General features: G+C 38.2%; 1 protein-coding gene across 1 annotated transcript; it reads left to right on the forward strand.

Annotated features, from left to right (window-relative positions):
• Positions 1-2,107: 2,107 nt before the first annotated feature.
• Positions 2,108-8,842, forward strand: fgf8b (fibroblast growth factor 8b). Its single transcript, XM_058091710.1, has 5 exons — positions 2,108-2,292; positions 2,407-2,443; positions 3,030-3,210; positions 5,758-5,864; positions 8,199-8,842. Exons 1-5 carry the CDS (start codon positions 2,234-2,236, stop codon positions 8,487-8,489), a joined length of 675 nt encoding a protein of 224 aa, XP_057947693.1. The 5' UTR covers positions 2,108-2,233; the 3' UTR covers positions 8,490-8,842.
• The last annotated feature ends 4,122 nt before the right edge of the window (positions 8,843-12,964 follow it).

The following is a 12,964-nucleotide window of genomic DNA, read 5'->3' on the forward strand; positions in this document are numbered from 1 at the left end:
AGCAACTTTTATTTTCTAATTTTTTGCACGAGTTATGTTCTGTCTATTTTTTACTACTATTTACTAATTTTATGTTTTTTTCTGACAAAAGTAACACCGTCAGCAGTAACTAATTTATTGAATTAATTATGTTAAATTCTTCTGTTTAATTAAAACATGTCTCTCTGTTATGACGGCAGACGGAAGCACAGTGGTGCGTCCCCACACAATTACACAAAGTCTTTATTACTTCATTCTGACATGAATACATCAACAGCAGTACAATTCCAACACCATATAACGTATGTATCGCTAACTCAAATACATCTCTAAGCCGTTCATCCTCGGAACGACACTTCTTCATTCTCTTCAGAAGACCACAAGATGCATTCGGGGACACTTTGAACATCACGAAAATAGCATTATAATATGTCTGTAAATAAACAAGAAGATAAAGATTTTTTTTTTAATCACACACTTCGTAACTCTTAATTCAGATGTGCAATTTGCCACATTTAATATGCTGGAAAAGACAGAACAACCTTAAATTACGTGATGTCTATGAAAGCAACCCTTCATTGCTCATAATTACACGGTTTAAAGTGAGATTCAAATGTTGTACTGCTATTAATTAGACTACTACCCTTATTAAATACTGTAAAAAAAAAAACGGGCCAAGTTGCTAATGGTGATTAATCATGATTAATTTTTTTTAAATTGATTAATCTGATTAATTTTTTAAAACATTTTTGGTACAATGAATGAGGGGTTAGCATGCTAGCCACACAATCTTGGGTATGTCTGTGTGGAGTTTGCATGTTGTCCATATATGATTAATTTATTATTTTTTTTTAAATGATCAAACGGCCCTACTTTTTTCCATCCTCCTTTTCTTTCCTTCATCACTGCATGATAGTTCCTTTATTAAACCTTGATGAACCACCTGCCTTGTCTGCTTTGGGGTCCAAACACCTGCCGTAAAACTGAAACATCAGTCGTAAACATGGACGTACACATTTTTGAATGGTTTAAATGGAATTATGTGACTTGTTAAGCACATCCGAAGCAAATAAACCATAACATAATTGTAATGTGGTTATACGTTTACGCAATTATGTATAACCTTTTTATCATGCAGAAATGGAGGGAGTGAAATTACACCACTAATAATATAATCATCACATATGACAGGAAAACTTTGCACAATTGCGTTAAAAGCTGAAAAGGAATAATTGTGAGCGAGATGGTTTGTATCCGTAGCTATGCTATGTGAAAACCATTTTGTGTTCACATGGAATACATATTACTTACATATGTCGGATGAAAAAGTACATCAAGGTCTTCCCTGTGGGACCAGAAAAGCACCTCTAACCTGCAACCAGGGAATATGTTCTAATGTAACTGGATATGTTCTTAAGTACATGCCAGCAAAGTTTTCCATGTGCTGACAGAAGTAAAAAAAAAAAAAAAAAAAAAAACAATTGAAGGTGATTTGACATGGATGGAGATATGCTCAATTGTCGTTGACATGGTATATGTTGTGGAAAAACACACTAATAATAGCATTTCTTGTGGTGTGCGTGTTTTGGTTTTGCCACAAATAAGCTCCAGTGTGTATCAATGCTACTGTATATACATTTCACTCCCTGTAGTTAAGGCATGTAAAGAGTTTCAACAAGTATTCGGTTTCAAATGCGCTCCAGCTTGAAGGCCACGCCTGCTCCCGCCGAGGATGTTGACTTTCACGCAAGTTTCGCTATTTAAATGTTGCATGGGCGCTGCTGCTGCTGCTGCTGCTGGACTGGCGTGGACACACGCAGGGGGGGAAAGTGACATTTGACTTTTACGATGTGAACAACTTACAAGGAGGTCTTTTGCATCTTTACAAGGAATCGCTGCGGTCACGTTGGTGGATTTTGGCTTGCCCCGTTTACATACTGCGCGTATTGCCGGTGCGTAAAAGTTGCACGCGTAAACGCTCCACGCTGCACAGAACTCCACTGAGATACTTTTGGACGCGCTTTTTGAACAAGGTTTCATGTCAGCGGCGACTCTTTGCACGGATTTTATGTTTGGATTGTCACCATGAAGACATTTGGACTGATTTGAATGAGATGGAGATGGCAGCCATCACCTGCATGGGACGCTGAACGTCTATGGACGCCTTCAATTACCCCTAAACTTTGATTCTGCAGCAGGGGGAACTTCATTTCAATTTTCTGAGACCTCCCAGCAGCGAATCAGCGGAATATTCATGAATCAATATTTGAATTATTACAAAATGAGGCTGAGAACATCGAGGTTAGGTTATCTGTAAGTATAATTATGAGTTATTTTATTCAATATAACATAAATTATGTCATTTTTATTGTATAAATATAATCTATAGTTTTAATTTTTGACATATTTATTCTTTTTCTCACACAGGTTACTCCAGTTCACAGCACTTTGCTTTTACGCACAGGTAACTTTATTTGTATTACAATGAACAATCATTTGTATTAATTAATATTAATTACAAAGTTCATTTTCGGCTTGCAACTCAACTTTTTATTTGCCCTCAAATTGTTCTAAAAATCATGTTAATGACATATATTGTTAACTTTTACGCTTAAATAGGACTTAAATAATAAGATGAGCTAAGTCATATCAAACAGCCATAATCAGGTATGATAATTGGCATTGCACAAATTGCACGTCTGTACATCTGCAGTGGGCTGCAATAATAATGAAGACATTTTATTAGGGGGGGGCTATGGCAACTGGCAAAAATTCAAACATCTTGAAAAGTGGCAAGATCTCGCTTTGACAGGTGATTGGTAAAACATATGTGCACTACCGCATTGAAGGGGGAGAAAAGTCAAGAAGGGGGTGAAAGATCACTGGTGGTTAAGGCAAATAAGCAAGGGAATTGTCATCCCCGCGGCTCCTTTAAAGCCTCCTTAAAACGGACAAACGCCACATCGATTGAATACAATGAAATGGTTTTAAAGGCTTTGTTGTTGCAACGGTGAAATCAACCAGTGCATATGTTTGCTGTTGTCCTGCAGAACACAGTGCAGTCTCCTCCTAATTTCAAGCAACATGTCACCGAGCAGAGTCGACTGTCGGACCGGATGAGCCGCCGGTTGACTCGAACCTACCAACTGTACAGCCGGACCAGCGGGAAACACGTCCAGGTGCTGTCCAACAAGAGGGTCAACGCCAATGGAGACGACGGGGCGGCCCACGGTAAATGACAACATTACATATTGATCCAGAAATATACTGAAATATTTGTATCGAGTTACATAAACATGTACATGTTACATGTGTCACATGACAACATTAAATGAACGAGGTGTACAATTGCATGGCATGTACTATCCGTGGTACCTCATTCAGTTCAATGAGAAAGGAGTCCATTATAAACAGTAAAAAATTGAACTGAACATTGTTGTGTTCAGTTAATAAGAATATATTAATTATTGTTGTGGGGTACATGAAATAACACAAATGTGCATGCTAGGTAGAAAAACTGTAGGAAGTTACAATGAGTGTGTTTTGTGAGGTATGATATAGAGGACATACTCTTGGTTAGCGTGCATAATATTGGACAGTGCTATTTGGTAATGGTAATGGTAATGGTAATGGTAATGGTAATGGTAATGGTAATGGTAATGGTTTTATTTCATTTGAACATTTGAACCCAGTTCCACATGTCCAAAAGGAGTAGAAAGAAGCAAAGCTTATTAAATCCTACCCCTCCATCTGGTATTTTTATAATCAGTAACTGTTACATTTGTTCACTTCCTGCTTTCCATAATACAGTTTAAGTTTTTTTATGTTTTTTTTTGTTTTTTTTTAAATAATGCACCTCGTACCGAAGAACAAGGTGCATTATTAAAAAAAACAAAAAAACTTAAACTGTTATTATAGAAAGCAGGAAGTGAACAAATGTAACAGTTACTGTAACTTCATCCTAATGCGGGGGTGTCCGACCTGTGATGACACAAGCAACAATGGCGGCAACCACTGCGGCCATTTAAACTAAATGTATCTGTCGCCATGAACTGTACACCGTATATCAGCTCTGGTGAGTAGATATGGTAATGGTAATGGTAATGGTAATGGTAATGGTAATGGTAATGGTAATGGTAATGGTAATGGTAATGGTAATGGTAATGGTTTTATTTCATTTGAACATTTGAACCCAGTTCCACATGTCCAAAAGGAGTAGGAAGAAGCAAAGCTTATCAAATCCTACCCCTCCATCTGGTACTTTTATAATCAGTAACTGTTACATTTGTTCACTTCCTGCTTTCCATAATACAGTTTCAGGGTTTTTCGTTGTGGTTTTTTTGGTTTGTTTTTTTTTAAATAATGCACCTCGTACCGAAGTACAAGTTGCATTATAAAAAAAAAAACTTAAACTGTTGTTATAGAAAGCAGGAAGTGAACAAATGTAACAGTTACTGTAACTTCATCCTAATGTGATGACACAAGCAACAATGGCGGCAACCACTGCAGCCATTTAAACTAAATGTATCTGTCGCCATGAACTGTACACCGTATATCAGTTCTGGTGAGTAGATATGGTAATGGTAATGGTAATGGTAATGGTAATGGTAATGGTAATGGTAATGGTTTTATTTCATTTGAACATGCATCAGATTACAATTGAGTGCATCCCATAATCAGTTCCCAGTTCCACATGTCCAAAAGGAGTAGGAAGAAGCAAAGCTTATTAAATCCTACCCCTCCATCTGGTACTTTTACAATCACTAACTGTTACATTTGTTCACTTCCTGCTTTCTATAATACAGTTTAAGTTTTTTGTTTTTTTTTAATAATGCACCTCGTACTTCGGTACTTTGGACTGGTTTAAGACTCTTAATCCTTGTATTTAGCAAACATCAACTGCTTGTATTGTTTCTTGAATTGGCTCATCGTTGTGCATTGTTTGATTTCCTTACTCAATCCATTCCATAGTTTGATTCCACATACTGAAATGCTATGGCTTTTTAACAAATCGTTTTATTAATTATATGAATTATTGTTTACATTTTACCGATGGAATGCCAACAACACAATAGTAGGAAGCCGTTTTGTTTATGTTGTTTTTGGCCACCTGAGGAACAAAAACAGAAGCTTAAAGTGAGGTGTCAACATCCCTTATGAGATCTTTCGTGCGCCGGCGTTCCACAAATGGATCAAGTCAGTGACACCTACTTTCAAGTCAGGCTATTTCTGGCCATACTATTCTGGCTAAGAAATAGGTTGCTAAAGTCCTGACCCCCAGGACGTCCACAGCCGCCTTTCCATTCCTTCAATATCTGCCTTTAGGAAGCTCATTATAGAAGGAATTTTCCTTAGGACTCCATTTATGAGACGCGAGGCTAGTGTGCTCACACTTCCTTGCCTTTTTCATGCAGTCTTTTGTCCCGTGGATTTCTCTACCCACACACTAGTTCTCACACACGCACACCTACTAAGTGGGTGTCACTCTTGTATGCGGCCCAAATCTGCCAGCTTCTTTCTCTCTTGTTTGAAGCGCATCACAGCAAGACTTTATGTGTGTCTTCTGGATCGTTAAGAGCTCAGGAGATGGAATTTTTACGTCTTCCTTGCAATTCTGGTTCACTGGATGGGATGTTTCCAGATCTATAGTGAATTGTACTATACGTTAAGAGTACACTGATGAGGAAAACGGGCAAAAGATCTACACAGCAATATGACAATACGAGTGTTTGCACTGCATCTTCTTACTTTCTGTTTTATTTGTGTTTGTCTGTGCAGCTAAACTGGAGGTGGAGACCGACTCTTTTGGGAGTCGCGTTCGTATCAGAGGAGTGAAGACTGGATACTACATTTGTATGAATAAGAGAGGGAAGCTGATTGGAAAGGTAGCAGTGTTTTTTTTTTTAATTATTATTATTATTATTATTATTAGGGATGTCCGATAATTATTGGTTGATATCGCCGTTAGATTTTTTCCTGATCATGAAAACTGATGTTTAAAAAATGCTGTTTACAACACATCCTAACCCTAACCCTAACCCTCCACCACAGGATATAAAAATAAAAATAAAAATAAAAATAAAAATAAAAATAAAAATAAAAATAAAAATAAAAATAAAAATAAAAATAAAAATAAAAATAAAAATAAAAATAAAAATAAAAATAAAAATAAAAATAAAAATAAAAATAAAAATAAAAATTACTTAAACTATATTAGGAAAGCAGGAAGTGAACAAATGTTTGCTAAATACAAGGATGAAGAGTCTTGAACCAGTCATGATGTGCTATATATATATCACTATATTGACACTTACTATGGTACCCATTATGTCATTGGATGCTCATATCACCTCCTACTTCGGTACGAGGTGCATTATTAAAAAAAAAAAAAAAAAAAACTTAAACTGTATTGTGGAAAGCAGGAAGTGAACAAATGTAACAGTTAGTGATTGTAAAAGTACCAGATGGAGGGGTAGGATTTAATAAGCTTTGCTTCTTCCTACTCCTTTTGGACATGTGGAACTGGGAACTTATTATGGGATGCATTCAATTGGAATCTGATGCATGTTATAATGAAATAAAACCATTACCATTACCATTACCATATCTACTCACCAGAAGTGATATACGGTGTACCGTTCATGGCGACAGATACATTTAGTTTAAATGGCCGCAGTGGTTGCCGCCATTGTTGCTCGATGTCACATCGGGGTGAAGCCAGGGTACCTGAGTTTATGAGAAGAACTCCAATGTACTTTGTGTCATCACAGGTCGGACACCCCCACATTAGGATGAAGTTACAGGGAGTCAGACAGGCACATATACTGACTCATAATGAGTGAATATGTACAGTAATCCCTCGTTTTAATACAGCGTGAGAAGTGAATTTCAGCCAAAAAAGGATTCCTTCTTTATGAATTTATTATTTTTGTAGTTAGAGCATAGAATGTTTACATGTTTACAACCTTCTCAATACAGTTTTTCAACATTATTAGCGCCCTATAACATCACCTTTAAGATTATGCTTGATGCACGTACGTGCATCGGTCATATCGGTCTCTTTATTTTGTTAATTTTCCCAACTTTTTTTACTACCTCCTCATTGTCACGGTGCGGCTTGTGAGTTTTTCGGTTCGACCCCAGGATGCAAGGATGAGGACCCAAAAGCAGGTAAAAAATATATTTATTTATGCTATGCAGCAGAATGACGCGCTAGCAAGTCCAACTCAACACAAGACAACAAACCGACAAAGAAAGGAACGCGCACCTGAACTAAATAGGAATCACAAATGGAAAACAGGTGTGGGAGAAAATGGAAATCAACGGAAAACAGAACAGAGTAAGAGAGGAAGTGAATACAAAATAAGGGCGTGAACTAGGAAGGGAAAACTAGAGGCAAAATAGGAACTAACGAGCTGCCACTACCGGGTGAAACCTGATCGTGACACTCATCTCTTTAAGAAAACAAAGAAAGAAAACAAAACTCAAGCAGGAAGGACAGACAGGAAGTGACATCGGGGTTTTCGGAGTTGCATGATAGCTGGAGTGGATTACAACCACAACAGTAGCTTATGTTGAACAATTAAAGAGCGCTGTTCCGGCGATCGAGTTTGATGCTTGTGTGTCTCGGAGACGGTTACAGTAACATCACTGACACCTACTGACCAGTCTGGAATATAAAAATATTACATAGTATCTTTGAATGCATCTTCTGAGAGTCTTATGTCTGTATTTTGGTTGATTAAGCCATACTTGAAAATGCAAAGTAAGTACTAAACATTTTAGTTTAGTGTCTATTTTGTATTTATAATATCTATAATTATGTTGTTTATCGGAAGAAAACGTACTTTTAAATTTTTATTAATTTTACTAATACGTATTGTATGCAAAAAGTATTCTTTTGCATGTGTATTAGCATGTAAGCATTTGTTTATATACCTGCATAGTCCGTGTGGCGCTGTTGCATTGTGTGTTCCACATGTTACTTTTGGTTGCACCGTGAGTGAGGCCTCCTGCTGGTTTGTGTTAGGGTGTCAAATTAGACTTTTTTATGGGCATCTCAATTACTGGCGGTTTTCAGCACTGGTGGGTGGTCCCCGAGTTAAAGTCCTAGCAAAAAAAGCATCGACTGTACATCATTTTAGTCGCATGATGGAAGAAGGTTTGACTTTGTGGGTGTCCAAAATTCGTTCACTTCTGTGTCTCCTTTTTTTATCCAGAGGAAGGGAAGAGGCAAAGACTGCATCTTTACCGAGATTGTTCTGGAAAATAACTACACAGCGCTCCAAAACGCCAAATACGAGGGCTGGTACATGGCTTTCACACGCAAGGGCCGCCCGAGGAAGGCCTCAAAGACCAAGCAGCACCAGAGAGAAGCCCACTTCATGAAGCGGCTACCTCGGGGGCACTTGTTGAGTGAGAGACGGCCATTTGACGCTCTTCCTCTCTCTGTTCTTCCTCTAAGCAAGAGGACTAAACATTCCCATCAGCAGCGCTCCGGGGGCCGCTGAGAGCTGAAACCATTACACGGAGCCGTGAGAAAAAACACGTGTATCTTCTCATGGTGGACTTCTTACGTATGTGTTTGTTCTCCATTCGATGTCTAATCTGATAGTTATTTCCCAGTTCGGTGAATTCATTAAATTAGCGGGAAATTGAATTAATAGAAAGATTGATTTCTAAAGAATGTATAAAGTACAATGAAGCTAGACATGGCAGCTATTTGTTTTTTTTTTTTTTTTAAAGCATCCGAGTTTGAGTTGATATTCTAAATCTCTTGAGGAGGCATTTTTTTTATAACCATTTTTACATATATGAATATATTTTACTGTAAAATATGTAAATGACATGAAATTGATATTTATTGTAGAGTGTATATTAAAACCACTAAAGAATCCATTCTGTCTCGTTGTATTGGAATCAGATAGAAACGCATAGAAATGTTTCCCCCCCCCCCCCCCCCTCTTGGAGTCGAAGACCCAGATAACTGAAGGGCAATATCTGTGACAGGCCACAGAATTCAATGTGCTCAGCAAGTGAGACTTGGGCCTGAATGGCTGGAGCTCCGCATTAAAAGCGATGAGGTCAGCCCACCATTTTGGCCCAAACAAAGGTTACCACCATGTAGTTGCATTTCTCACGATCGCACACCGTAACCCTCTGATCAAATGGGCCTTTGTGGAAGCTCATATAAAAGGCCATGTTATACAATAGTGGGTTCGAATAATAACACAAGGAGGGGTCAGTTATCAAAAAGAAGCCAGTCACACAGGGAGGGGTCGAAGGGGAGGGCGGGTGCAGAAAAAGCATCAGGGCCTGTGTGGCGAAATGTGGCATGGACTGAAAGAGGGGGAATGGCTGGGAAGAGGCATTCGGGAGTGAAAGGGAGGCAGAAAAAGGAACCCTCTTCCCAGAAGCAGTTGAGCATGACCGTCAGAGGCCAAACGACAGGGGACGGAGAAGACCCCGAACACTGGGACCTGGCTGCGCTCACAATGCACGAGCCGGATGGCCAATTTGTTCGCCGCCAAACAATGACGGAAATACCGCGTATCTTTAAGGATGCCTGTGTGTTATGCAACAGACAACAGCAGTCAGTCAAATAATGGGGGGGGGGGGGGGTGGACGGGAAACAGTAGAGCAGAATGGCTGCAAGATGTTTGCACTTTTACTGTTGCACAATAAACAACAGAAAGACTCAGAAAGACCGGAGGCTTTAATTCGGTTTTTGCTTTGTAGATTTTAAAAAGTGGCAAAAATTTGACTTTGAAAGGGAAAAGCTAACATATTTTCAGCAGGTTGACTAAAGTACTACAATTTAAAAAGTGAATGCTCGTGTAGCAAATTGAGGGCAAATGGGGACTCGTTAAGAGCGAGGGTACATTCAGAACTGGATCAGGTTTTTTTTTCTTTTAGCAGCATGACTCTTTGCAAAACATTCTTGTTCATCCACAAACATGGCGGGCATGCTGTGCTGTGCCATTACTACGACGGAATTTGGGTTAAAAGGTATGTTATTTTCAATATAGTATGTTTATTTAAATGTTTAATGAGGGTTTGAATCGCGGTTAGGGCATCACTGTGTGGAGTTTGGGTGTTCTCCCAGCAAGCGAAGATTTCTATGGGAAAAAATGCAGGTTAAGCTAATTGGAGACTTTTTCCACCATGGGCTCCATATTGAAAAGGATGCAAAGGCTATTTTGATAGTTTAGAAATCAGCACATATGTATAGATATGCCAAGACGTTTTACAAAAAATAACTGCATGTCGGCTTTGTGAAATACCGTAAGTGAAAATAGCGTATAGTATAAATTTCTTTCTTTTTTTCCACCTTTTTAAGTTTCCAAATATTTCAACTTTCTTCTTAAATAATCTTTGTAATTTTTCGTCTCTTAAATTAGGACTTCATTGTCCTAACATTTTGACTTTATTCCCATATTCTCATTTTTTACCAACTTTGTTTTGTTTTTATAATTTTTTTTTTGTTTAATCACACCTTGAAACCGCTAAAATTACGTTATTTTGCCCCATCATTTTACAACCTTTTTCTGGTAAAGTCACTTTTAACTAACTTTTTTGATTTTTCATTCATTCATTTTCTACCGCTTATCCCAGGGGTGGGCAAACTACGGCCCGGGGGCCACATCCGGCCCGCCAAGTGTTTGAAAACGGCCCGCCCAATCTTTCCAAAGTATTTAATTTAAACTCAACATACAACCTGGCATCATGGCCTGAGCCAACCTTTTGATGGTTGTATCAATTTCGTTTTTTGACATGGTCTGTTGTTTACAAAGTGCTCCTGAAAAAAGAGACACAAGCACATAATAATAATAAAAATTAAAATAATAATTATTATATTATTATTATTATAACTATTATGATTATTATATTTATTATATTAATGCTAATTATTATATTAATTATATATAATATTGTTATATTTGCATATTTTACATAATAATAATATAATAATTATTATTTTAATTTTATTTTAATTATTATAATATTTTATTATTTTTACAATATTTAAATATAAATATAAAATAATAAATAATAATAGCAGATTGCATGACAATTTTACAGATACTATAATACCAGGTGGACTGTTACGTGTAAAATATATAGTCTGCCCCCCCCCCCGGAAATTTTGTTATATCAATGCGGCCCACGAGTCAAAAAGTTTGCCCACCCCTGGCTTATCCTCACGAGGGTCATGGGGGTGCTGGAGCCTATCCCAGCTGTCTTCGAGCGAGAGGCGGGGTACACCCTGGAATGGTGGCCAGCCAATCACAGGGCACATATAGACAAACAACCATTCACACTCACATTCATACCTATGGACAATTTGGAGTGGCTAATTAACCTAGCAGGTTTTTTTTGGAATGTGGGAGGAAACCGGAGTACCCGGAGAAAACCCACGCATGCACGGGGAGAACACGCAAACGAACGGAATCGAACTTGGGTCTCCTGACTGAGTGCTAACCACTCGTCCACCGTGCAGCCTCAATTTTAATTAACTTTTTCTTGTTATATTGCAACTTTTTTCAGATGTTTTCAATTTATTCATGTAAAATTACTGCTGATTTTTTTTTTTTTGATTGGTTTTCAAACTGAGGGGCGCCCGGCGTTATGAGGGGGGTAGGGTGGGGGGTGGCATGGGGCAACCATGAGTACATTTCATTATTAAACCTTTAGGCGACAGAGTTTTTCCAAGAAAATGATTTCAAATGGAACTGTAAACGAGACAAATCAGTATGACCCAAAGATGGGAGTAAATCCACTCATTAATTTGACCTCATTAATTATCTCATTAATTATGACCTCCACGATACCCAACAACCTCATCAAAATGATCCACTTTTCATACTCTTCCTTGTCTCTCACGCAAACTTGAAGGTAGCATCATCACCATCATCATTGCTGTTTTCTATACTATTAGAAGTACATTTCCTGTAGCACATTCTCCGGCAAATGCTGCTAATTCCACACTTTTTTTTACATTCCCTCTTTAATTTTTCACTTTTCCAACTGTGCTGCGAGGCAATTTAAAATTTTAAATTAAAAAAAAACAGCAAAATGACACCAGCACCGCAGTTTGGACACCACTGTTGTAAATTGTCTGCAGGTGTCAGTGTGAGTGTGAATGGTTGTTAATTGCTAATTGGGCGTACCCTACAGCTGTGATAGGTTCCGGCTCACCTGTGACCCCACTGAGGACAAGCGGTATCGAAAATTAAAACATGGATTATTTTACTTTGAACAAAACAATAGCAAGCGCTTGACAAAAATACCATAAACATGCAGCAAATTTGCTGTGAAGAAAAGAGTAATGCTTTAATTTCAAAGCAGTTGCGGTTATGGCTAAATTATTTTATACACTTCATAAATCAAACATCAAAAAGGTTGGTCATATAATTGTTCATCGCTCCTCATGAGATACCGCACATTTAATTGCTCGTCAGAACGCCGCTGACAGAAATTGCGGCAAAATATTTGTATCATGTGAACAAAAGTATTACATCAATTTGGAACCAAGTCTCATATAATCCAAATTTGCATCAATGATGCTGACCACAAAACCAAGCCTCATGAAGCCTCGGGGAAACATGGGAACAGTTTGATCACCAAAATGTCACTAATGGCTTTCAGGGTGGCCCACGACACGCAAGGAACATGAAGGTATTCAGTTAACACAAATGGGACGTGCTCGTAACAGTGACCCTGGAACCAACAGGGATGGGGCATTGTGTGTCTTGAGTGCTTTACAAGGACATCAATGAAAGGAGGCTGGCTAAGAACCTCGGCGAGGAGTGCAGGAAGCATGTAACGTGAGGTCAAACGAGACACTGCTCTGACAGAAACTTGAAGGTAGCCCAAACATTTTACAAAAATATTTTACTAGGGAGAAAAACCCAGACACAAAACACCTACAAATATTTCTATATCAGAACCCTAATAAAAACTGACAGACTGACAATGGTACTAC

Source organism: Doryrhamphus excisus, chromosome 1 (genome assembly GCF_030265055.1).
Source record: "Doryrhamphus excisus isolate RoL2022-K1 chromosome 1, RoL_Dexc_1.0, whole genome shotgun sequence".
NCBI lineage: Eukaryota > Metazoa > Chordata > Actinopteri > Syngnathiformes > Syngnathidae > Doryrhamphus > Doryrhamphus excisus.